General features: G+C 40.8%; 1 protein-coding gene and 1 long non-coding RNA gene across 2 annotated transcripts in view; one reads left to right on the forward strand and one right to left on the reverse strand.

The window, feature by feature from the left end:
* Positions 1-27,442, reverse strand: part of LOC136359509 (uncharacterized) — a 515,416-nt gene that overhangs the window by 136,087 nt on the left and 351,887 nt on the right. The gene's annotated exons all lie outside the window — the stretch shown is intronic.
* The window catches only part of SMYD2 (SET and MYND domain containing 2), a 28,465-nt gene continuing 19,861 nt past the window's right edge, over positions 18,839-27,442 (forward strand). Inside the window, 2 exon segments of the mRNA XM_066316181.1 lie at positions 18,839-19,113; positions 21,706-21,769. Of these exon segments, the coding sequence (XP_066172278.1) occupies positions 18,932-19,113; positions 21,706-21,769 (246 nt within the window). The 5' untranslated portion in view covers positions 18,839-18,931.

The raw sequence follows: 27,442 nt of genomic DNA on the forward strand, positions 1-27,442 counted from the left end.
CAATGCCCACTGGCACCAGGCTCATTGTCTAGAAAATGAATGTTAGACTTTTGAGGCAAATAATATTCATTGTTTTACACAAACTATATTTTCTACCAAAATCATATGAGAAATTTCTTCACTTATAGACTAAATCCTCTGAGGGGGGGAGAGAATAGCTCCAGTTTCACTGCCTAAGTGTCTGTTCCATTTAAAGGATATTAGCTAGCCAAATGAAAAATGCATGAATCAATCAGCAACAAAGACCTTGATCTCTAAATGAGACAATGCTGAGCTTTGAGATTTATGGTCTTGCTTCCAGAATTCCATTATTTGGAGGAACAACAACAATAACAATGGGAGATGACATCAGAATAACGCGTGTTCTTCTTTTCTTTTCCTTTCCTGTTGATCACAAGAAGCTGACTTTGTGTCATTCACCCCTGTCAAATGAGTAAATGTGCAGTGCTTTAAAACCTCACCAGATCCATGCTGGGTTCAAAATAAAGTATCTTGAATGGAAGTGCATTATTGCCACTTGCATTTTGCACTGCTAATTATTTTATCCACAGAGCAGTTAGATATTTCTTCCCTTTGCCTTTTTTTTTCTTCTGCAAACAGAATTCTTTTGATTTTTGCACAGAGAAACACACTGCTGGGAGTCATACTCCACTGGTGTAAGACAGACAAGGATTTCATTCTAATCACTCATGATTCTTGTTTTCTTTTCTCTATAAAACTGCAGCTGTCCCTTGATTTTATGATATCTATAGTGGGTGAACTTCCTTTAGACAGTGCCTGGAAAGACCTGCCATAAGAGGCTTAAATGCTTCTGCCATAATACCAAAAGTGAGAGAAGGTAAGGAGGGGAGAGATTTACTGGAGGAGGCAAGAGAGACTCTCATTAGCACCATCCGGACTCAGGAATATTCACAGCCTATTGTATCTTATAGTGAAAATATGAGTGAAAAAAAGTGACTGTAAAGATCAAACTCAGCCCTAAACTCTCTCTAGATGAGGGGATTTAGAATTTATTCAGTGCCTTATCTTGCATGAATGGTCTTTTCTGGGGCTGTCTCCCTTCTGCAATTATCATGGAATAGCTCAGGCAGTGAGGCAGGAAGGAAGGGTAAAGGATGTATCAGAGGTAGGAATGCCCTTGTTACCTTACGTCAGTAACTTACAGGTTATCCAAATCCTTGATATAATTTTAGGATACTTCAAGCTAACCAGGTAAACCTCTTTCCCTGATGACATGATCCTCATTTGGGATGGCAGTGAGTTTAATACAGAATACATTAAATTAGAGAAGTAAAGAAAGGATTGAATCACTTGAAATTCCCTCATCTTTCAGGAGTAACTCAGTAACTGGTTATCAGCAATGAAAACAGCATCCAAAATGAAATCCCAGCCCCACATACCCACACCAACCTGTGTATAGAAAATGTAAATTCCAGTGTTTAACTGCAAAAACAACAACATCATTGATGTGGAATCTCTTCTAAGCAACTTTGCACATTCTTTTGCAAATAAATCAGCACAGAACATTATTAACTTATTCAACTAGCAGAGAGAAAACCCCTCCAACGAAATTGGTGTATGTGCTTGCCAGCAGAAAACAATGCCTATTGGGTGCCATCTTCAGTAACATCAACAAAAAATTACACATAAATCTTAGACCTGAGGTAAATGTAGTAATAGAGCTGCTAGTAAATCATTACTTCTACATTACTGGTTGACACATTGCTGTGAAAAAGTGAAAGTGCAGGAGTGGTGTTGTTTGTAGCCATTAATGGATTGTGTGATCTCCTTGTTCTTTGAAGAATGATCCAGTGTGCCACAGTCAGAAGAACCTCCAGTTCTTGGTAAGGAACCCATACCTCCTAGCAGGAACACAAACCAAGAACATTTTCTTCCATGAGTTATTTAAACTAATATTTTAATCCCCTTTCGGCCCCTATATGCTTACCACTCATTACATCTGCATTTGCTTTCCCAGAAAAACATCTGTTTATCATCTCATGATACATTTTATAGAACTTACAATGAAGACTATGAGGAAAAAGCAACTGCTTTCCATGCTTCTGACATGATACAAAAGCCACTGGAGTCAACACAGGAATTTCCCACTGGCTTTGGTAAGTGTAGGATTAGACCATTTTAAAAACAAGATTTATGTTTAAAAACAACAATGCAAAACAGCCATGGGAAAATTTGGAAAATATGGTAACAAAGAAACCATCTGGCTTAGAAAAGTATTAGATTTAGTATTAAAAATACTGTATTTTTTAAAAAAGGTGGGCATCCATTTTGATACTTTGAGTAAGTTGTTATTTATATATTATCATTACCAGGGGTGCTTGCTTAACAAGAAATTCTTATGTTTTCAGAGTTCACTTGCTCCTGCTGTTTATAGGAGCAGTTTGCTGAGACCAGCAGTCCTCAGGTCATTTATTTCAGACAAACCAACCTCTCCCTGTCTGGCTGCCACTGCTGTCCTGAGTGATGTGGCCATATAGAAGGCACTTCAATGTAGGACATCATGGCATTGGCTGGTGCTGGTTAGCTGATGACTCAGTGCCATTTGCAAGGAAATAAGTAACAGTAAAGCCCTGTCTTTGTACCTCATACATACCCAAGTGAATCATGTTTTGGAGAGAGAGAGGATAAGGGAATGGACTGCACTCGAGCTCAAAATTAATCTGTAACCTTAAGAAAAAAAGATCCCCATGCTTTATGGCCTTGAGGAATTAGAAAGTTTGTACAGCTTTGGGAAGAAAATGACAACTCAGTGTAAGGGGAAACAGTAAATGCAAGCTGAAACTAGTTATCGTTTTGTGGGAAAGTCTACCTTTTATTCTGTTTGTTCTGAAAAATAATAAAATTTCGTCCCTACTTTTCCTTGAACTTAAGTGCAAACAGAGAAAAAGCATTTAAGATTAGCCCAAATGCTTTGCTTTGACTTTGAAAATTTAATGTTTGAATTTGTTTGTTTGAATTAAAACATATTTTGAAATTAAAATACAACTGTAACATCTTTAATTGGATCAGGTATTTTTTTGTAATCAGATTTCAAGGAGTTAACATTTTCCATGTAAAGTTTTCCTGAAAAGTTCCTGACAGGCAGGGAAAATAACTGGGCACAGCTACCACAGTTTTTAAAATATGCCCCACTGCAGCAGGTAGCTGCATATACAATAAGGCTTTGACTGTGCTGTTCTAACCTGCTCTCAGCATAGAGTTTCTTTACCTGCCTTTGCTGCTCCAAATGTTCTTTTAGACTGCTAACCTGAAGGAAGGGTCCTTGTGGTCCTGTGATTACACTCCTTTATTTATCAATAGATGTCCACTGGGGGAAAAAAAAAAATGGTTACTTCAGTGGCCCACTGCAGATGGAGGAATCTGGAATTCTGAAGTCAGGTTTCCCATTTCAGCAACATATTGTACTAACTTACAGTGGCTCTTCTGTTAGCTAAGAGCATCACCCAGCTTCCAGCACGGCTACAGCTGCAGGAAAGGACTGGCAGCTAACACAGTAATGAGTAAGTATCTATTGAGATTCGCTCATTACTATTAATTTCCCCATTGCTTCCAACTGATTCAGGAACTACTTATGGAAATTCTTCTTCTTCTGTTTTGCTGAAATCCAGCACTGTTGCTGTCGAACCTGCCAACAGGCACAGCAATGCTACTGTGATAAAATAAGTCAAATTCTATCCCAATCTTGCTTTCCTAGGGAAGAACAGAACTCATTAAATAATTATCAACTGTGACAAGAAAGTAGCTGGCCAAACACTTGCTGCTAATCTAGGCATGACAGCAGGACTATACCTTTCAAAGCAGTAATTAGTTAGATGAACAACAACATAAGTACCAGACAATGACACGGAAAGGACTATCCCTAAAGGACAGATCCATTATTCGTAGGGTTCAGTGTTTGTGTGACTTATGAATGTTATTTTGCAGTATAAAATTATATTTCTCCTCTGCTGCCTTTCTCTTTGTTTTCTGCACAGTTATGAAAGGGGACAGAGAGACAACCTGGAGCTGAAGCCATGAGAGAGCAGGTGGCAGAAACTCTGCAAGACCTTCCTTACATTCATGAACGAGGGTGGGTAGATAGATTTCACGGTAGAGCAACACCATCAGCCTGCACCCCCATCTTGTGTGGATAAGAAATCTGGTGCTTGCACCTTGCCCTTGTTTTATACTCAGACTGATACTCACCAGTACAGATTTGTAGATTAGGTCTGGTAAATCCTCGTGACTTTCCTTTCTGAATGGGGCAGATTCTTAGGTGGTGTAAATTGGTGTAACACAATTGAAGCCAGTGGAATAATACAGATTTACCCTCAGCACACACCGAAACAGAAGTAAGTGCCAGAGGTGTTGTCCTACCAGCCAAAAGAAATCACACAAGCCCAAACTGCTGCCACTGAATGTAGAAAGCAGGATTACGATCACACGGAAAGTCGAAGCTGAAATTACACCCAGCCAAACTTGTTTTCAACTGGACTGCTCCAGTGCTTAAAGTAAGTATACACATAAGTGTTTGCAGGATTAAAGCCTTGGTTTGTAATGACAGAGCAAATCCAAATAGAGATGGATTAGCTGGCAGGGGGCAGGTGAGGTGGTCAAAGGCACATGCAGTTTCATCATATGGCTCTGTAATTTACTACGCGATTATCACAACTACATATTTGGTGTGGGGATATAGATATACATGCACACATGTATACACAGAGCCAAACTTTATTGGCAAGAGGCCCCACAGTCTTTTCAAATTTAGACTCTGGGCTGCACTTGTTCCAGGACTGTGTGTCTATTGCCAACACACTGAAGCGCCTCAGGCTTCAGTCTGATCTTTGTTTGCTTGCCCATTAAAGTTCTTATCCCACACTCCCTTTTGGCAGAAAATTTTGTTATTTCTGCTTTATGCTGGCCTAGGCCCTTCTCTTGCCTCTGTTCCTATTAACCTATAGCAGCGACAGCCAGGAGCAAACTGAAGCAGCTGGTTGGAGATGCTACTGTCAGACTGCGAAACAGCTGTTGTGCAGAGGGGCCACCCTGAAAAACTTCTATTGCAGCATTGCTGGCTGTACTTTGGCCATTGCAGTTGGGGAATTGGGGAAAGAGAGCACTTTCATTTTCAGATATTTAATTGCTGAAAAATGTAGGGGTGTGTGCAGCATCTTTATGGATGTCACACAGAAGTAATGCTTTCCAGGTATTTTTTGGCACTTTGCATGATTATCCTCTTACTGCCAGCATGGAATGGCCCCATGTTGCAACTCAGTGTGCAACCTGACTTCCAATTTTTCTGTTTAAATTAATATTTACCAGTTGGTTATTTTTGGCAGACTTTTATTGATAGCACTGACTCAAAATGAATAGCCAATTCTGGCCTTGGTTGCAGCCTATGACATTTGGAGTTAACTCCACTTTTACCAATGCCACCAAGGGCAGCCATGCTCTTTTTCCTGCCTTTTGTCGCATGAATTTTCCTCTGTCCTTACCTTTAGGTAAGAGTTGGGATGTAGTTTTTAACTTTGACTAAAATGGGATACACCATTGAGTAGAATTCCAAAATGTATTGATTGGGCACTTCTCTAAGATATTTAATAGTCCCTGCATCTTACCCTTCTGCAATCAGTCACTTCAGAATGCCATTGCATATGTGTAGAAGAAGCTCTTGCAAAAGCACTATTAATTAGACCTTCACTATCAGCCAAAAAAATTAATTACTGAAGTACTTTTGTATATCCAACAAAAATCAGGTGGATTAATCACTTCAGACTTACTTTAGTTATTTCTCAACTAAAGATGTAGCAGTCATTGACCAGGGCCTAGGACCTACACTGTAATTTGAATAGACTCAGAGCAAATGAGTCCTCAAAGAAGCTGCACAAAGTTTTCGCATGTCTTGCTGTATGTTTGCCTCCTCACCTCTGTAAATGTGCAACATCCCAGAGTCCAGGATGTTGATAAAAGTAGAAACCTCAGCTCTGTCTATAGGAAAGCTATAAAATGGCAGGGGCAGTGCCTGTGCAATTGGCATGTGGGGCCTAAGAGTTGTGCCTTCGGCTCCACATTAAGAGCTGTACTTGGAACCACACTCCGGTTTGTCATCTCAAGGTGGGAAACCGCAGAAAGGGAACAAAGTCAGCCACCAAGGCTGCCAAGCTAAGTTTGCTGTGACACTGATAAATATTCAAGCCAATGTCTTTCAAATGTTATTGTGAATCACCTTTCCCTCCTTCCTTCCCCTGCTTCAGTCATCTTGCTGGCTCGGAATATTCACCTTTGTCTCAGACCTCAGCTGCCTTCACTTTATCTGCATATGATGCTATTGTCTTTGTCTCTTTTATCCGCTTCACTGTGTCTCATTTTCCTAAAGTATCTGGCACCCACTTTTCCATAACACTGTTCCTTTGTTTCAGGAAAACATAATTTCAGGAGGCAGCAGAAATACAGTTCCAAAGGCCACAGGGTGACATCCTCTCTCACCTGATCTTTATTCATATCGAGGTTTAATGGTACTTTTTTTTCCATTTCTCAAGCACCCTGCAACACCCTTCCTCCCTGACAGGAAGGCACATTTATTTCTCATAAAATGCTTTCCTACCAATCTCTGTTCTTCAGAAGTTTCAGAGACCTTTCTGCTAAATGCCCAGTTTTCTCATGTGGATGGACCTGTTGACCTGGTTATAGTTTATTACTGTTTTGACCACTTTTTTTCTCTTTCCTAGATTTGGAAGAAGTTAGACCCTTTTGTCATTTCCAATTCCTGTCATATTTGGCTTCAGCAGCAATCTTCCCAAATTCTGTTTTGAATACTGTGGTAGGAACAATTGAGAATTTTAAGTATCTTACCTGTTTGGCTTTCTAAAAGTAATAATTTTAACATAATACCACTAAGCTTGTGTTTGTGGCTCATACATAATCAACCTGCTCTGGATAACATCAACAACACCAAAAAAAAAAAAAAAAACCCAAAGTAGTTTCTCTCATTTCTACCAACTCAGGCAAGGATGCTGTTATGCTGTCCTTTATGTACACTTTCTTAGCTCCCTGGTGCACTAAAAAATGGCCCTCAGTCCATTGAAATAATACAAAACCTCAGTTGCTGATGGTAGTGGTATGTGATTTCCTGTATACATTTTACACCAGAAGGTACAGTGCCTATGGTACGTCCCCATTTAGCACTCAAACACAATGGCTCATGCAGCTGCATGGTGACCTGCCAATAAAGTTTAAGACAGCATAGACTTCCACATGAATCTGCAGATTAATGAGACAGAGAAACTACCTTCTTTTTTCCACACAAAAGGCTACTCGTGTATTCAGAATGTGCTGCAGACTAAAACCAAAGTTCAGCTCGCCACAAGGGAGTGGAGAGAGAAGAAACACGCACAGGATACACTCAGAACAGCCCAGCCCTCATGGAAAACTCTGTGGAATTTAACACAAAACGATATGCTTTCTACAGCTTTTTTTTTTTCTCCCTACCATCCTATAGCTCAGATACCTCTTCTATTAAATTCTATACAATGGCTAAAAAAACTTCATATAAAAGATATAATGCTCCATAGGTTTTTAGAGTAATTTTATAATGTTCTGTTACATTTCTATAGGACCCCTTGTTTCTATTCCAATTATGTTACCCAGAACTTTTCATAAAAGGCCTACCTTATAACAGGCCCTTTCCCTCTCTTCTGTTTTCCTTTAACAAAATGTGTAGAGAGATATACATTACAAGGTGTGTTTCTTACAACTCCATGATTTCAGGCATATTAAATTCCATATGTGGCAAAAGCATTATTTGTCTTTTTGCTAGGAAACTTAGTAAATTAGTGAGAAAACTGTCAAAGCCAGACAGACATAAATTTATAACTGTCTTCTCATCTTTACGAGGCCAATGGAACAAACCTAGTGTGGAAGGGGAGAAAAAAATGAGGTTTCAGTCTTTTTTTCCTATAATTTTGAAGCAAAGCCCAAACTATAAACACTTATAGAAACCTTTCTTGGCCAATGTCCTCTCAAGACTTCATGTTAAAAAGTGAAGTAAGTTAATTTAGGGTTAATTTAGCTCACTGAGAAAAATCTTCAGGAAGTGTTTGGCACATCACAGAATTATGATGTAATTCTTACATATCTGTCTTTCTGGAATACAATGGTTTTGTCTTGGGTGTTAATTAATTTCCATTTCCAAAATAATTTCCAAGATTTTGGGCGGCTTAATATTGTCAGTGGACAAAGGCAGCAGGAATTTCAAGGTTGATCTGGTGTCTATGTCTATCTGAAGGTGCTAATCCACTGTGAAGGATAGCTCAGACTATTGTTTGAGGTAATAATTAGATGCCAGATTATTCCAAATGGACTGGAGAAATGACAGTAATATAAATAGAATTTTTCATTCAAAAGTTAATTGTGTTATAACACCACTGGATTCACTAGTCCCTGTTTGCGCATGTTCATGGCTCCAGACACAAAACTGTCTTCACATACATTGTTCAGAGGGAAAAGGAACACAAGATATTCCATATGGCCTTATGATGAGCAATAAAAATTACAGTGACTAAAGACATGTTGTCTAAGAAATAAGTTTCATTACTCACTTTTTGCATTTACAGAGTTAGTGATCAAAAGAAGCAATTCCACATCCATGAAGGCAAATGCTGAGTATATTAAGAAATGTATAGAAGAATCAAAGTTAAGGTAATTTGAACCAATGAAGGTCATGTGGTCTATTATTTTTTTCTCTTCCATAAATTTCACAGAGTAATTGTGCCTTTGATCTCAGAGAGGCAGGAGATGAAGGCTTAAGAAAAGTGGAAAGTTTTAACTTATCAATTTGAGATAACTACTTTTAGTCACGATTCTTGACACAAGGATACCCTTGCCAGTTTTTTACGGCTTGAAGAGAAGGGACTCCAGAAAGGTTTGATAGAATGAGAACGTCTTTAAAAAGGACCTGTAGAAAATATAAAAGTAAGAGCAATCCTCCTTGAGTTTATTAACTTCATTTATTAAACAACAATTTCATGTCAGGTTTGACTCATCAAGAATTTATTTTGTTCATAATAATGCCTTGGATGGTGTAAAAAGGTCTCTGAATACATGAATCACAATTCGACACCATCTAAAGCATCACCAGGTGTCATAAAAAGGGATAAGTTCAAATTCCCTAAGTGTTTATGTGGATTGTGTATCCACTTATTATCAGATCTTTATTTCATTCCTGAGACAACAATATTATGTCTTACTGCTTTCATGATTGTTTCAATTCATCTAGTTTCTGCATACATTTCAGGACTTTTCCCTTTTTACATAACTCCCTTGAGAAGCAGCTTTGCATTGACTCATTTTCTTTCATTTTCCCTCTTTAAGAAAGTTTTGTCTCTGCGGATTTTTCTCTGGAGATGTTTTAACTGATGAGCTGTGATTTCAACACGGTTTCCCAGACTGACTGAGCAATGGAGTCTCATTCTTTTTGTGAGTATGTTTGCTGAAGTTGTTAGTGTGGTCCAGCTGAGCATAGTTTTTCAACTCTAAGTACTGTAATCCCAATGCATCTTCTGTTCTTTCTTTTGTTCCTTAAGATATTTCTTGAAGTCAGGAGAATCCCTACTCCTCTTCTAGGGCTGGAAGGAAAGTGTCATATTAATCTTTGGGAATGCAGATTTCTGTCCCTAGTTTTCTAGTGTTTGAAAAAAATCCAGACTTTGTTGACAGTCATTTTTCTGTGACAGAATTTATGACTGATGTATTTGCCCATTAATTCCTCTTTTTATTTTCTATTATTTTGATGAAACAGAGTAAAATAACATGTAAATACATCCACACAGTTCAATGAGGCCAAGAGCAAGATCTTGTTCATAGGTCAGGGTGATCCCAAGCACAAGTACAGTCTGGGGGATGAAGGGATTGAGAGCAGCCCTGGAGAGAAGGACACAGGGATATAGATGGGTGAGAAGCTCAACATGACCTGACAATGCAGCCTGGCAGCCCAGAAAGCCAGCTGTGTACTGAACTGCATCAAAGCAGCATGGGCAGAAGGTGAATGTTCAGAGAGGTGATTGTCCCCCTCTATTCTGCTCTGGTGAGACCCTACCAGAGGTGTTGTGTCCAACTCCAGAGCCCCCAACAGAGGAAGGACACTGATCTGCTGTTATGAGTCCACAGGAGGCCACAACAATGATCTCAGGCCTGGAGTACCTCTCTTAAATGAAGACAGGCTGAGAGAGTTGAGGTTGTTCATCCTGGAGAAAAGAGGGCTCTGGGGAAACCTTACTTCTCTTACAGGAAGTTTTATGGATCTCAAGGGACTCACAAGAGACCTGGAGAGCAACTTTGTATAAGGGCAGGTACAGATAGGACAAGGGTTAATGGCTTTAAACTGCAAGAGAGTAGGTTTAGATAAAATATTGGGAAGAAATTCTTTACTGTGAGGGTGGTGACGCACTGCAACAGGTTGCCCAGAGAAGATGTGGATGTCCCATCCCTGGCAGTGTCCAAGGCCAGACTGGATGGGCTCTGAGCAACCTGGTCTAGTGGAAGGTGTCCTTTTCCATAGCAGAAGTTTGGAACTAGATGGTTTTTAAGCTTGCTTATAGCCCAAACCATCCTATGAGTCTATGTAAACAAAAAAATGTTTTTTGGTTTTCTTTTTTTTTTTTTTTTTATTTAATATTTGCACCAAACCTTTGAGTAGATCTAAACCCATCTGTATTACACAGATCAGTTGCTGAATAGCCTCATTTTCTCTCTAATAGATTGAGATTTTCTGAATTGATGTCTTAAAAAACATTTGCTTTTTCATCTGGTTAATCAGATCTGCCATACTGGTCCCTTTACCCGCTTGGGCCCTGAAATTCATTTACCCTCTGCAGTCCTGGTGCACCAACTGCATGTATAGATTCTGACAACTCCAATGCAGCCTTTCTTTCTCACCCCACTGAGAGGCCTCTCAGTGACATAAACCTGCAAGGCAGTCACACTTAAGAAAAAAGTTCTTGTAGCTTTATCACTACTATAATGATAATAACGATGATGATGATGATGATTATTGCTATTGCCCTTAACCCTGAAAGCTAATAGGCACTGACAATGGACAAGGGAGATGTGAGTATTTATCTAAAATGTACTTGTTTATATCTAAAATACTTTCACAGCACAATTCTCCACAATGCTGAATAACTGAAATCCCTGAGCAGTTCACACTTATTTTGTCTCCATTCTGGATCATTCCAAGAGCATCCCCAAAAGAGTGTAATGGCCACATGACAGATGGTTTCCTCCAAAAGCATTCCCAAAGGCAACACGGACAAGACTGCACCGTATTATCTCACAACAACCAGCCCTTCAAGTACTCCCTGTGCTCACAGAACTCTGCTCCATGCAACCAGTACCACAAGGGCTGCAGATTCAGGGACACATTACCCCACATACATTGAGCAAACACCTCAAACTAAGAGTGTTCTCCATGGCCACAGGTTCACCAGACCAGGCCCAAAGCAAATCTCCCAAGCCTTGACCACATTTTTTTTCCTCCCACCTGCTTAGTGGATGCCACACAAGCTATATCACCACCAGAAAAAAAACATGTTTCAAGTAATGAGAATTCCTAAAGTCACTGATTGTAATAAAAATACTCTATATTTGACTTAATTTTCAAATGCACTCTGCTACACTAATGCAGAGGTGGGAGAGCAACACATTTCTGTATAAACACATCTGGAGGCCTTCCAGCGGCTGCTGGTGTAATACTTCTCACCACAGTGTCCCTCTACAAATATTTTGTACTCTGCTGGACCAGGTTTCATCTTTCAAGAAGTAGAAGTACCTGTCATCTGATGATGGATGGTGGCTCTTGTCTCAGCAAAATCTGCGTGTTCTCTGCTTCTGTCCATGAAGAAAAGCAGGCAGAGAAGGAAAAGCAGAAGAGGTGGCTGACAGCAAAAACACCGACAATGTGGACATGAATTAGCCTGCTGAAAGATGGGCTTCTCAGTCAACAGGGAATCATACCCTGCAAAAGGGAACTGGTATACTTAAAGAAGGCTCTTTGGCTTCCAGAATCCATCCACTCAATGCATTTTTTTAATAATTAATTAAATTAAACAGGACAGTAAGGGAAAAAGGTAAGAACAATATTAGTTACAGTTTTCCCTCCTTCCTGCTATTAGTTCATTTTGTTGGAGAAAAGATTAGATAGAGGAATAGTGGTCTGCAGCAAAAGGAAGAAGAAAAAAAAAAATATGACACACAAGAAACTGAAGATTAACATAGTAGCATATCCAACAAGAAAAAAAAAAGACAAAAATAAAAGACTATGTGAAGTACATTATACACAAAAGAAATCCCAGCAATGGAATTTGTCAGGAACTAGAAGAAGGTGATAAAATCATTAATAATGAAGAAAGAGATATTTAATAAATATGTCTCTCCTTGATCTGGAAAAAGCAGGATAACAGCAGTATCATATCGGGCAGCCAAAGCTTTTTTCAGTCCATTAGTAACCAAATAGGATGTTAAATATCTACTTGTGATAAAAACCTGTAATTCATCAGGCCCAGATAACTTGCACCTGAGGAGTCTCAAATAGTTGGTGGAGGAGATTCCTTCCACATGTTAATTTTTAATGGGTCTTGAAATAACATAGAAATTCCAGAAGACTGGAAGAAGACGGATGTTTTCCCAGTATTCAGCAAGGACGAACATGATGACCTTGGTAAATACACGCCAGCGAACCTAACTTCAAACTGGAGAGGAGGTGAGGGGGAGCAAAATAAGAGAATATGGGATTCAACTGATAAAGAATGAAAGGACAGCAAGTAATTAATGCCAGTCAGCATGGTTTTATGGAAAATAGGTCTTGTCAGACAAACCTGATTAGATTACAAATTTTGTTAAAAAGGTAACTGCCTTAGTGTGATATACTGAGACATTTAATTTTGCAAAACATTCTGATTATAAAAAATATATATACTGTACAGCCTCGGTGAAATACCCCCTAGCAGAACAATGCTTTTATTAAGCAGCAAATCTCAAAAATTTTTTGTCTCTGGGAAGTAATCACTGACTATAGATATTTTTAGTGTGGCTGGGAAAGGGTCAGTTGTAGGCATGGCATTTGAGCATTTTTGTAGTTGAGTTAAATCTAAATTGTTCTTGATTGTACTGCTAATACAATCTTTGCAGAAACAAATAGAAAAGTAACCAATATGTACACAGATGTGGTGTTACATCTTTATACAGCACTGGTGTGGCTACTGAAATAATTCACAGTTTCAGTGATAGTATGTTTCACAATGTCAGGAAAAAAAAAACCCAGAGGTTTTAAGAATAGCTGCAAAAGTCATTGTTAGAACTGAAGAAAATGCCTTACCATGAGAACTTTAGAGACTATGGAGAGATTGCTTGGTTACAGTGAGTAAATACCTCCATCAGCAGAAAAGCAGCCGACATACTTTCCTTTTTCAGCACCCCTAGTGTGCTCAGAAAAAAGAGTTAAGCATTCTTAGGGCCCAGGTCACCCTGAAGGGTTTCTGTTTCCACATCAGTAGCAGGATAGGTTAAATACAGCCTGCTGGCAATGGGGTGTCCCTCATGTCAGGGGGGTGCCTGACCTACTACACACGGCAGCACTCGTGTAGGTCGTCTGCATCTGTGAAGGCTCCAAGGTTTTTCTCTTGCCTATAATCCCTCTCCAAGTAAAAGGGCAGATAAAATGACCCTGGATAACTCAAAAAGTGTCCTGGCCAATTATCCTAGGGAGCCTCAAGGAGTTATCAGAGGATCAAAGACCCTTCTCTAGTCTTCAACTCAGAAAAGTTGCAGCTAGACAACAAAAGGAGAGGCAGGGGAAGAATGTGAGAACCTAATGATAATACAGTAGCACCGGGTAAGATCCTTAACTTGAACAAGCAGGTGCCACTCCTTCAAAGTCAGTGGGGAGATGCTAATTTACACCAATGGAGAATCTGACATAATGTTTTTTTATTTGCTTGAGTCTGCCCGTGGCTCCATAAGCAAAGGTTAATGCAGGTCTGCCAGGGGCAGGCTGGAGTAACAAAGAAAGGCAGTTGTGAGGTTGCTGATTCTGATAAAAGCAAATTGTGAACTGCAAGCATCTGAGTGTTGAGTGTCACATTCACACCTAACTGCTGCCCTTGCCTGTTCCCACAGTCATCCAGCTCTGTCATCATGATATGTTCCTGAAACTGCATTTGTGCGGCAGTCACTTTTTGTCTTTGGAAATTTGTGCACAGGCTTTCTATAATGACATACTAAAAATGCTTGTAACTTCAAATTAGTGGATTAAAATATGTTTAAGCCAGGCAAATCACTTCCATACGGTAGGCAGAAACTTGAGTCTTTACTTCTTCTATTCTGTACTTGTGGTAGGGACGTTAATACTGATAAAACTGTAGGAGCACCTGATAGGTGAGGGCAGTGAGGAGTTTGTTCCTTTCATGAAAAAAATAAAAAATTAGGAACCTCTTTCTAGATCCTGGGTCTTCATGTCACAATGTCCTCTAAAGAGAAGAGTCAGGCATCTCCATAGGGTTGCCCATCTTCTCCACTTCTATCAGTCGTCTTTGACTGGGAACAAAGTTCTAACTATCAACAGAATCATGGCATCTCTAGAGTATTTTTGTCTGTGTTTCAGTAGTGGGCAATGTCAACACTGTCAACATGTCAACAATTAGTGGCACAGATGTAGAAGATAACATGAGGACAGATTTTGAATGTCACACCCAGGGCCCTCCAGGGCTGGGAGCTGGGAGCACATCTGCCTAGAGACACATGGGTGACACACCATCCTTGCAGCCCCCACTGAATTCTGAACACACTGCCATCTCCCACCTTGCAGGTTATTTCCTAAAAGTGATTAACTGCACTTTTCTTCTTTGAAAGGCAGCATTTCCCAGCTCCTGCTGAATTTTTACGTTCATACTTAATCTCTGGTTCACAACAAATAATGAACTCACTTGCTGAAAAGGTGCAAATCTGAACCCAAAGTACCCATAAATTACAAAGATACCAAAACCAGCTGCCTAGCTACAGCAGGACAGAGTTTAGGACAAGCTATGAAATCTACCTACAAAACCTATTAAGCCATCTTATGCTGAGTATTTGTTATTTACACTGCACTGTGGGATGTGCTTCCAGCTGCCCCTGCTGTGAGTACCTGTACCAGTGAGCTGAAAGCAGCTGATGGTACCAAAAGGTTTATTAAAAAAAAAAAAAAAAAAAAAAAAAAAAAAAAAAGCAAGGTTACTATACCAGATCTCTCAGGAAATAATCGCATTAAATATAGAAAAGGTTATATACCGTTTCCTTTGTCCTTTCTCTCCCCATGGGCTGCTGGCCTATGATGTTTCTTGTACCTACCCTGTAGCTGATTTTATTGTTTATTCCTAGCTCCCCCTCCAGTTTGCTCGGGGCCCTGTGTCTTAGCGAGTGACTCCCTGCTCCCTTTCCAAGTTCAGAACCTTTCTGGCTAAAGTCTGCGGTGACACGTAACACAAAAAGACAGCTCTGGGCACAGGGCATGCAGCCCTTCCTGGAGAGCGCGGGCTGCGGCTCGGCGGTACCCTTTCTGGAAGATTAAGTGATTAAGCCTAACTAGAAGTGACTAACAGGGATGGATCTTTTCCTGTCAAACACACAAGGCTTTCCGTGGAGCAGCTCCAAGGTTGTGAGTGAAGGTGAACAGCACTGCTTCTAAAGACTCCTTAATTTCAAGAAATTCAAAGAGCCAGCACGACACTTTGTTCTGTGACTTTCTTAAACCTATACCCTACTTCACATCCCTTTCATGAGCCATCATCTTTCTTATTTAAAGCAGACACAACGGAAGTTAAAAAAAGACAGAAGAGATAAGAAGTATGAGTCTCTGCAGATGTAAGGGTATAATTTAGCGAAGTATTTTATCACCCAATCCTGCCAGGTCCTCAATGTATTCTGCAGGCACGGACTCCTCCACTCATCTTGTGAACAGTGGGGAGAGAGAGCACTCCAGTGTTTCTCTGGTTGCAGGAAACTCCCTGGTGTTTACTGTTCATTCAGCTTTTGCATGCATATTTATATGGCTAAAGCCTTGAGAGTTGTCTTCATGAATTGATTACTAGGTCTGTGTTTTGCAATAAACCATTATTTATTTAAGCATTCATACTGATTCATAAAAACCCACATTCAGATTTTCTGATGAACATGGTATGAAAACACACATAAAATAGGGAGATCCAAAAGAATATGTTTTATTTACAGGTTTTGTATAAATACAGAAACAGGGGATGGGGTAAATACTCTAACAAAGTAGTCACCAAACTGTTTTCATTAATAACTTATCAAACCAGTTTTATTTTTGAAAACAGCCAAAGGAAGCTAAAAGCTATGCAGGCAGCTGGTTGAATTTCTCCTGGAGGGTTTGAATGGGACTGCAGGCCGGTGCTGAATTTCACTCTTGTGAATAAATCCATGCATTATCTTTTGGAAAGCAATATTTTTCAGGGTGGAATCAAGCCTATTTAGTAAATTACTATTTTTGTTTTTAAAACTAAATGACTCTTTATTAAAAAAGAGACCTACTGAAATCTGAATTTTTCCTCATTACCTGAGGCATAATCAAATTGTCAGCTGTTTTACAAGGGTGATAATGTGGAACAGAAGTGTGATAATGTTTGCCATCATTCCAGCTGGTTCTCTCCAAAAGACAACTTCTCACAACCTTCTCATCAGTGAACCCACACAAACTTGGAGAAACACAAGTTATTGTTTAGAAGTGATATGATAATGAATATCATAGAACCATTAAGATTAGGAAAGACCTCCAATATAATTGAGTTGATAGATATGAAACAGTGTCATTTGAAACACAAATTAAATGCTGGCTTCAGGAAAAAATGTAGGAATTTTTCACTGATTTCACACTGTCAGTGTGACTAGGATTTTGCTACTGGACTATAACATGCTGTTGTCAGATTTCAGAAGCAAATGCTCAACCATTTGATTTTACTGATGCAGAGAAAAAAAAGCTGAGAATATTTCACAATAGTTTCAGCTGCTCACAGCAGCTGAAGAGACAACTGGTCATTTTAAGGGTGAAAATAAAGTATATGTGTTTACTAGGAGTTTTTTTGTAAAACCACTTATTAAGAACATTTTTAAATCAAGACTAGTTATTTCCTAGAAGCTTTACTCTACTTTAGGCAGGACTAAGTTCAAGGAATTTACTAGCTTGTACAGTGTAAGAAGTCAGAGTAGATGGGTTTATGAGCTGTGACTCTATTTGTCTAACTATAATGGATCTATAAATGAATCAAACCAGACTGACCATAAGGGCAGTTTCCCAGGTAATGTTAATTCATTCTTAAAGTGAATACATTCTCAATCACTATTTTTAAATACACGTAGGCATAGAATAGTCTATAATTAAGAGTCCAAACCTTTGAGCTTGACATCCTCAGTCTGAACTGGGATGTAAATGGCAGTGCTCACACACTAGATGAGGTACTTGTTTAGATACAGCTCTTTTGAATTTATCTGGGTACCTTAATTCCATCCCTGCAGGTATACCATAGGTCATGATCAACATCTAGCTCAGTTGTTGAGTGTGATTTTTCAAGGACTTGAATCTATTTTCATTGCTCAGTCTTACCTTGTGAAAACAGTGACATTTTAACTAATTCAAATAATACTGGTCCAGAAAGATTTTTGCAGTGGATCTACTAATTTCATCATGTTACGATGGATGAGAATATCAGACAAGTTATAAAATAGGCAACAGGATATAAATTAGTTATATGGAATAGTTATTAGGGCCCTGAGGGCACAACTATGCCTTAATCTTCCTGTCCAGGAAGACGAAGTCCCCTTCCCTGGGGACTCCCACCTCCCTTGTCTCCTGCTGCCCCTGGGACCTGGCTCATCCCTGGCCGTGCCTGGGGCTCTCAATAGACCTGCAGGGAGAGGCTGGGTTTGCAACCTTCTCACCCTGCCTTGGTTATCTATCCTGGAGGCCACAACACCTGAGCTCCCTGTGACCTGAGCTGCAAACCTACTCAGAACTGAGGTGCCTTGATCTGGGAGGCCCTGCTGCTCCTCTCAGTGGCACTTCATCACCCTGGTGCGAAATAAGTTTCAGATTACCCCACTAACTATTCTGCTACTGCAGTCAGTATATTCCTTGCTCACTGTGTGCCTCTAGAGTTCCAAAGGAGAAGCTCGCATGGATAACAAGCAGCTGCTCCTGAAGGTATTTAAAAGCTGTTCCCTGAGATAACTATGATCTTCACAATACTGCTGCGCAGCAAGAGCATGGAAGTATTTCTTGGTCTTTTGGCAGACAGAAATCTTCCGAATGTGACCAAACAAAACCAGCCACTATCTCTGATACAAGAAAATTTGTGGCAGGGCACAAAAGAAACAAACCAACCTCCCCAAACCCGAAACAAACAAACAAAAATAAAAAGCAAAAGCAGCAGCTCAACGCAAATCTTAGAGGCCGGAAAAAGCCACTGGTGTGAAGGAGGAGAGTAAATCACCTCAGCTTTACCTTTCTTCAAGCGAATAGGACTGACTTCACCGGGACCTGCACTAGGCGCTACTATTAACGAGAGGGCTCTGAGGCCAGCACCTTCCCTGGTGCTCCCGCTGCCCGAGACGCGGCTGGGCCTGGGGGACGCTGCCACCGCCCCCAGGCTGGCTCTGGCAGCGCCTCCGGGCCGCCGTCCCGGCTCGGCGGGCCGCGGCCGCAGCAGGCCTCTGCGGGCAGCGGCTCCCGGTGCGCAGCCGCCGGCGGGGCCCGCGCCGCCCGGAGGAGGCGCTTCCCGCGGCGGGCGGCCGAGTGCCGGCGTGCGCGGCCGGGAGCGCAGCGCTGCCAGCCCGCCCGGCAGCCCCGGCCTGCCCTGCCCTGCCCTGCCCTGCCCTGCCGGCGGCCGGGATGCGCTCGGAGACGGCGCCGCAGCTGGGCGGCCTGGAGAGGTTCGCCAGCGCCGGCAAGGGCCGGGGGCTGCGGGCGCGGCGGCGCTTCGCCGTGGGGGAGCTGCTGCTCAGCTGCCCGGCCTACGTCGCCGTGCTGACCGTGAGCGAGCGCGGCAGCCACTGCGACGGCTGCTTCGCCAGGTAGGGCCCCGCGGCCGCGGAACCTTCCCCTGCGCCGCTGGGGTGCCGCGGCAGGGGGGAGTTGGAACTCAAAGCCGGTTTCCCCTGCTCAGCGGCTCAGGAAAGAGAAAGGGAAAAAAAAAGTTCTCTTCCCGTGCTCTGGCGGTCACGTAGACACGTGCGTAACCATCCTCTCGCAGGAAGCCTCATTGATCCGTCTGGTTTTGTAATAAGTTCGTGTTCACTGGGTTTTAATGGAGGTTAGATAAGGAAGAAAGGGTCTGCCATCGCCTGATTCACATTCACATTCACAGTGCGGATGGAATATCTGTGAACGAAATGTGTATATCTCCGTAATGAACTATACAGAAACATCTGTATATTGCCTCTGTCTGAAACCTTAGTCTGCAAATAACTTTTACCGGGGCGGAGCGCAGGCAATGCGAGAACTTGTTTGTCGCATGGCTGGGGGATTGGGAGTGCCTGCTCCTGCGTGCTTTGAGATTCCCGGGGCTGGAGGGATGCGGGGTCTCCGGTTAGCCGGGGCCTCTGCAGCTGCTTCCTCACCTGTGTGAAGGGCAGGCATTCAAGTGTGTCCCTCAAGCCTCTCAATATGAGTTGTTGCAGGACAGAACAAAAAAAAAGAAGAAGAAATATTAGGGTTAGCAAGTTCAGCATGGATATGAGGCTCCGGCATGTCACACCACACCATATTTTTAGAAGGTGTAGTACTTTCATGGCTTCTGACAGCTTACTGAGGAATTAAGTGCTTACCTGGTTATAACTCAGAGCAAATATTAGAGTTGCCTCAGTAGAGAAAATCAACTGTTGTAATTGTGCTATTTTTATCCGTTTTCCTTTTCTTTTCTCATTACCTTATCTGGTTATGACTTGTTCACTGATCACCCGTCTCAGCATATGAGCACCTAGTAGAGTTCCTAGTGAAGCCGGTGAAGGGAGTTCCATCAATTTGAAGAAGAGTACAGTTGAGGTGATTTTCCTCACCTCCCTTACACCTTTTCCCAGCCTCTAAGGTTGTTTTTTTGGTTTAGATTTTTTTGCTTGGTTGGTTGGGTTTTTTAACTCTTGTACCTAACCACGGATTTCTCTGTGCCGAAGAAACTGCCTGGTTTTGTTTATCACACTCAGATTTGCCTGTCAGAGACAAATACAGGGGAATACTTCCATACTTCACTGATACGAAGTTATACCGTAAGGATAATAGTATTTCATGGAATAGCTTTTAGTTATCTTCGGGAGCAGCTGCTTGTTATCCATACAAGCTTCTCCTTTGGAGCTCTGGAGGAGCACAGCGATCAAGGAACACACTGACTGCAGCAGGACAGCACTTAGTGGGGTAACCTGAAACTTATTTCACACCAGGGTGATGAAGTGCCGCTAAAGAACGATGTCTCGGTGATGTAAGGTGATCCGCCAGTGCTCAGACATGTGTTCTGTGTCTGTGACTGTTGCATTAGCACTGAACTAGCACGTACTGGATTCCGAACTGTGCTGGTTGAACTCGCAAAGAGCCTAGCTGGGAGGCTGGGGGCTGGGCACCAGCCGTGGGAAGGGAAACTTGGCGAAGTTGTCATGAAAACTTGGGGTAACACGGGCAAAATGAGGCTGTAATATTGTATTTGCGAGAGATAGTGGTTGTTACTTAAAATACGCGGTTGTAATGTCAGCAAGAGGAGACACGATGTTATCCCAGCTCGCTCATGTTGCGCCTTGTGTGCTTTGCAGATACAATCAGAGGATGCCAGACTTGCTGGCTTTTATGGGTTCCAAATGCCAGTGACCACCAAATGTTGTACACTATCGCATCATATGAGGGCCCTCACCCTTGATTTACCCAGTGAGCTTACAACATCAGTTTAGGATTTTTTTTCCTACTTACACCAGGGAGGGTATGCAGACATTTTAAAGCATTCAGTACTGCTGAGACATCCCTACTGCTGTCATACCAAAATGTCACTTGTTGGGTAACACATGTTCTATTTTTGGTGGGATCTGTTGCAACACATGGACTTTAAAGCAGAAAAGAACCTTCCTCGTGGCAGTTCCCTCTGTTGGGGTATATAAATATAAAAAAGGAGAGTGTGAGCCTTAGGTCTGCTTAGAATACACAGATATCAGCAGACAGGAGGGATGATGAGGGAACTCTCAAGTGACAGGAGATCAACAGTATATTTAATAATGCAGTTTTTTTCCTTGGCTTTTGGAAGCACTTACTCAATAAAGGTCATGCATTCTATAACCAAGAAGCAGCAGAATGGTCATAGCAGAACCAAAAGGTTAATATTGTGAACAAGTACACAGAACAGCTTTGAAGTTTGCAAAACACAGTAAGTTTAGCTCATAATGCATCATATAGTGGCAAGAAAATGGTACTGTCTGTCAAACAGCATAGAGTAACATGTTTCCAAACCCAGCAATTTACCAAGAGAGCAGAGTGCTTATGCATAATGAGAGTTGCTTGGAAAAATGTGCTTTTGAAAGTCTAACATAGTTTTCGTTGTGAAATGCAAAATACTGTGCAAAAGTGATCCAGCATACAGTTTTATTTCATTCAGGTTTCTAGAACAGAATAACTTCTGTTTTCTTTTTAAGGAAAGAAGGATTGTCCAAGTGTGGAAGATGCAAACAGGCCTTTTACTGCAATGTGGAATGTCAGGTACGTCATGCAGTTTGTGAGGGTGGGGAGGAAGGAGGGTGAGGGTTGCAGAACTCCAGTTTTTGTTTGTGTGGCACTGATATGCTCTAATTGTAGCTATGCCAAATAGCAGTCCAGTCAGTTCCAGCATCCCACAGATGCTGACCATGGAGTTGTGCATTGGACAGTTAGAGGATTTGGACATGGTCTGCATGAGTCTTTCAAGATCAGTAGCTTCAGGGCTTCGTACCATTGAGACTTTGATTAGAGCTGCCTGTCAACCCACTAATTATGGTATTACTTCTTCCTCTAAGACAAACCATATCATGTAGCATTACGCTCACTAAACTGGTAAGAGCTCCTTTGTCTAAGGAAAAAAAAAATCAAAGTCACTAAACAGCAAGTCTTAGGGGAGATGAGAGTTTTTTTAGGTTGTGTTGTTTTTGGGGTTGGTTTTTTGGGTTTTTGTTTGCTTGTTGGGTTTTTTTGTGGTGGTTTGGTTTTTTTTTTTTCTAGAATATTTGCAAATATTTTGAGTATTGAGACCTACCACAGCTGCTGGTAGACATAACCATTTGAAACCTACATAACTTACTCACTGTGGCAACTTTTGTTCTTTTTATATAGGTTTGTTTCTTAAAGGCCCCCTTGGATGTAGAATATAAGCGCATACTAAAGTAGAGCCATACAAAGATGTCCAAAACATTTTCATGCAGTTTTAACTCTGTTTCTAATTCAAATTAGAATAAACACCTTAAGAAAAAAAAAAGAGAGAAGACAGAATTAGAATATAGATTTTTTTGGGCCTTCAACTTGATGAGGAAGAATTACCAGTTTCAATTATCCATCTGGGTTGCTGGTTGAATAACGTGAGCTATGCAAGGTCTGTGGTGTTGAGCGCAGAGTGTGGAACAATGCTGATGAAGGATTGAATCACCCAAGGCCTGGCATGCAACAGTGTGTTAGCTATAAATAATCCAAACCTTCTCCTACATGTTAACGTGCTGTTGGGTGCATGGGTACATGCCAAGTAGTCTCTGTTGTCATTACCTGGACAGAGATGTTGTGGTTTGTGCTGTTCAGTTCCCAGGCACTTTGGACATGGCTGCTGCTTTTATTTCGAGGATATATCTTATTCTCCTGTTGCACACGTTACAAATGAAGCCTGACTCCCATCAGTTTTTCTTCTATTACCTCCTCTACTTCCTGCTTTCCCACAGAATGCTAGTGAGTTGTGGGTGAATCAAATAGCCTTTTGGCTTTAAGGCACCAGGAAAACTCAAAAGGTGTAACAGAAATGAGTTTTGTTACAAAATTTGCAGTAGTTTGTAGAATTTCTAAAGTGAAAGCTTACTGTATGAGCATCCTTAAGGGTCTTGAGAATCTGGGTGAACTTTAAAGACAGTAGAGAAAGCCTATGACTCGTTCATGAAAAATGCTTGTTTCTAAGAAATGTTTCCGCGTGTTCTTATTTCTTACAAGTCTTTTAACTAGATGAGGGAAAGAAATCCTTGAACAAAGCAGCTGTTTAGCAGCTTTTATCCGAGACTGTGAGTTTCATCTCTTACTATATAAAATATGTAATGGTTTATGAAACAGCTCTGCAAGATTTTCTGAAATAGGAAAGCTCCGTAACTTGTGCTTGCTAGGAAAAGTAGCAAGTGGATGTCATGTTGGAAGTAGAATTTATTTCTTCTCATCCATGGTGCTTTAGTTTCATCAGCAAGTGGCCCTCCCTCAGTGTCCTGACTTCCAGCCTTGACAAAGTTTGTACTATCATATTTACAAATAAGAAAGGATTGATTTTGTTTTGTTTTATTTTTTCTCCCCAGTAAAGTTTTGTACACGTATTGCTGTTTTCAGATTGATTTTAAAAAAAAATTTTTGTTTTTTTGGTGGTCAGAATTCTCGCTTTCTAGAGGGACATTTCCTAGTGTAAAAACCTGAACTACTCAAACCGAGTGTCCTTAAGGCTGCTAAAGCTGATGCTCAGCAAAAGCTTGTCTGTCTGATAAGTTAGTGAGTTAGACTCTTTCCTCCCTGTTGGTGTGTGGTATGATCCTCTAGACATAAAGGCCTTTCTTAGATTTTATTGATGTCTAAACTATAGTGACATGCATAGCTACTAAACCACACTCTTGCTGCTGATATACATATGGCTTTTGATTCCCGAGTTAATACAACACTGTCTTCCATCTTTTGGGCCCTTTTGAGTCAGTCTGATGAAATTTATGAATGTTGCTGAGATTGAGTTCTTTGACATTCTTTCAAAATTACCTTCAAGCGCAATATTCTCTAGAAAGTGGTCTCCACTGACTGTACGTGCTACACAGACATCTGCACTGCATCTTCATCCCTGTCTTGTTCAAAGGCACTTTTCAGCAGTTCAGCAATTCTTTGTCAAAGCCAAAAAGGATATCTGTGCCTTGATACTGAATTTGTAACACTGGAATGTACAGGAAATGTGTCCCTTCTGCCTCCATGGATGTGAGACGTCATGTGACAGTGATAAAAGGCCAGGGCTGTACTTGAGAACTCTCATGGTATTGTTAATTTCATTTTTATTTAAAAAGTTGTTTTTTCCCTGTAAATCCATGTTTTTGCTCAATTCAGCTATAAATTTTATGTACCCAACAAGGGCATGGTATGATTTCATATGTTGGTTAGTATGTTGTTAGTCAATACAATTCAGTTAGACAAATGTTTACCATATGAGGCATGTTGGGGTGAAAACCCAAAACTTTTGAGCTTGCTCTTTTCTTACTTAAAGATGTTCTATACCACAATTCATAGGAATACTTGCTCACTGGGGGAGAGGTGGATGTGTGAGATGTGAATCTGTACACACAGACACACGCATGCACAGGCTTGGCGCAGCTCCTTAATGTTCATGTGTTGATCTCATTTTGCTTTTAGGGTAGATAACCACATCTTTGGTCTATGTTAAGCCGGGTTTTTGAGAGTGGAAGTTGCCTTCACTGCCCGTCCTTGCTGTGTTTAATGTTTTGTGGGTTGAATCTAGCCTGAGTTTGCTGAAGTCTTTCTTTTCCCAAGCCCTAATCAGGTGCCCTTTTAAAAGGGGTTGTGATTTCCAGCAGATTCACACCATCCCACTCTCCAGTTTCACCTCCTTGGAGCACAGGCCTGTTATTATAGTAGTGGCTTTCAGCCCCCATCTGCAGCTGTTCAGGTCTTGACTTTTTTAACTATAATAATTTTAGTCAAGCAGGAGGAGACCTGAGCTCTTTTTTTTTCCTCTTTAGAAATTAGCTGTTGAAACACCTTAAAGATAAATGTTTTAAGAGGGTTGGTTATGTGGTTGCAATTTTGGAACTGGTGAACTTGAACCAGCTACTGGAACTCCTCTTGCTGTTTACTACACATGGCTGTCATTATCTCAGACAGAGTGGAGATCAGCTAGCCAGTGTGCAGAAGGAGATGTTTCTGTGGTGATTTTCAGCATTTGAAATACATTGTTAACAAACAATTGTTTGTTTTATGGGTTTTTCTTAACACGCCATATTAAAGGCTGCTATAGTTGGTATTGCTGGAGTAAATGAAACAGGTATTTTTAACCAGCTAGTAAGCCTCAAAATGTAGATGCTCACCTGTAATTAGCATTAAGCAGATGTGTTTTAAATGGGACCTTGTATAAATTGCCTGCTGCTCTTCGTTGAGCTTTGCAGAAAAAAAATACAAAATTTTTTTGCTGTAATGATTCTGCACAAAAGGATTTAGACACTGCAAGATTGCATTGGGTGTCTTTCCCCACACACAAAAACTTTCAGAATGTATTTTTCTTTGCTAAATGTCTCCTGTGAACATGGTAAATGTCAATCAGTGGAAGTCAAATATTCTCTATGGCCCAGAATTTGTTAAGTGATGATAGGGAAGGATGGCTGTGAAGAAATATAAAACTTATACCTTCACTGCTTGTTGAAAAGCTGTATCAGAGAACTTTGTCAATTAGTATCAGACATCAGGAGTGCCTCACTGAATTTCAGTTCAAGAGTTGGATGCCATTTGATCACAATTGGGCCTTAAGGTTTTGAAGAAGTGACCTTAACCCCTGGACTGGCTTGCCCATCATTTCTGTCTGGTATTTGTATGTGTTTCTTTTAATTGAGTTATTATTGAAATAGAACAGAGTTTTTATTTAGTATTGAAAAGTCCGTGTGAAAAGGAGGGTATGGGACATTTGTTTGGACTGACTCTTATTATTTTAATATTATATTTTGTTACTTGTTTTCCTCCTACAGTGAGATAAAAGACTGTGTTCTGGGAATCAATCCAGTAGTCCTGGATGGCAGAATCTTTTTGAAGAACTTGGTGAAGCGCAGTGTTCCCATGTTTTGATGTAAAAGGCATAAACTTTAAAGAACTTCCCTACCAAAAATATTGTCACTCTTAAATGAAGAGAAAAATATTGTGGAAAATAGGAAGAAAATATCATTAATGTAGCATTAGAGATTCAGCTAGAACAATGCTACTTGTTATAATTCAAACTACTTGGAGGAAAATGTGGAAAAGAATGCAAAATACAGTTCCTGCTGTGATCGCAGGGAAAGCTGCTGTCATGGTATTTCTATCCCAGGTATTACTCAGCCATCAGAACTCTATTTTTTTTTTTTGGTGTCTCAGGCTTTTATCTCATTTTGCACAATTCAGCCGTATCTTGTCCTTTTAACCTCCCTACCAGCTCATATAACTCAGTATGATTCTGCCTGGGGAAAGATTTTAATTAATGATGTGTAAAGAATAAAGGGACAACTGGATTTTTTTTAAAAACACTACTTTGAGAAAGGCATGTGATTTTGCATTTGATTTTTATCAGGTAATTCCTCCTGTTTATTTAATGAGTGTGTGTGGATGGGAGTTCTGCAAAGCTTGAGGTTCAGTGCCTTCATTTTTTTGAACAATCATGCTAGCATTAGTTGGTGTCCTGGGTGGGCCAGAAGAGGTGAGAGACGTCTGAGATTTCCCTCTGTCTCTTTTTAGCCTTCAGCCTGTAGATTCCTAAGCAAAGGCTATCAGGAATTTTCCAGAAAAGGTTTTGGGGCATACGTAGGAAATGGATCTCTCTGGGGATGCATTTTGTGGTGTGACAGCTGTAGGAGAGTCAAGAGTGTAATTTCACATGACATGATTACAGTGTAATATACTATTTTGGTTCTGGTTTGTATTGCCACATCCTCTTAGAATATTTACACTGGAGCTTATTTCAAGCAGCCTGTATGTAGTTTTTTTTGGAAATACCATAGTGAGATATCGTGGACAGCAAAGTTGACACTGTGAAGGGTTGAATACCCTTGCAGTGTTGCACTGCCTCAAATCCTACCCAAGGCTGGGGCAGATGTTAACCTTTCTTTTCCTAATAAAATAACCTCCTAAAGCTGTCGATGCCCAGGACAATTGAAATAATTGTTTTCAGTGGAAGAATTTTTTGGTACAGTAGCTTTGAAATTAGTAATCTCAGCTTTGGTTTTGAGCTGCAAACCCTGTAAATAAGCTGACCAGCTGAGGCAGGAGGCACTGAGAGTCCTTATTCCCCTGACTGTTTGTTGCTTTGGGTTGTTGTATATAGCCTACAGCTGTAGTTCCCACAAGGAATCCATCTCCCAGTACACCTGTAGCATATCTACCAGTCCTGTGTAAAGGCTTCAGCCAGCCTCCAGTGTCTCCCTAGTGTTTCAA

The sequence above is a fragment of the Sylvia atricapilla genome, chromosome 3, assembly GCF_009819655.1.
Source record: "Sylvia atricapilla isolate bSylAtr1 chromosome 3, bSylAtr1.pri, whole genome shotgun sequence".
NCBI lineage: Eukaryota > Metazoa > Chordata > Aves > Passeriformes > Sylviidae > Sylvia > Sylvia atricapilla.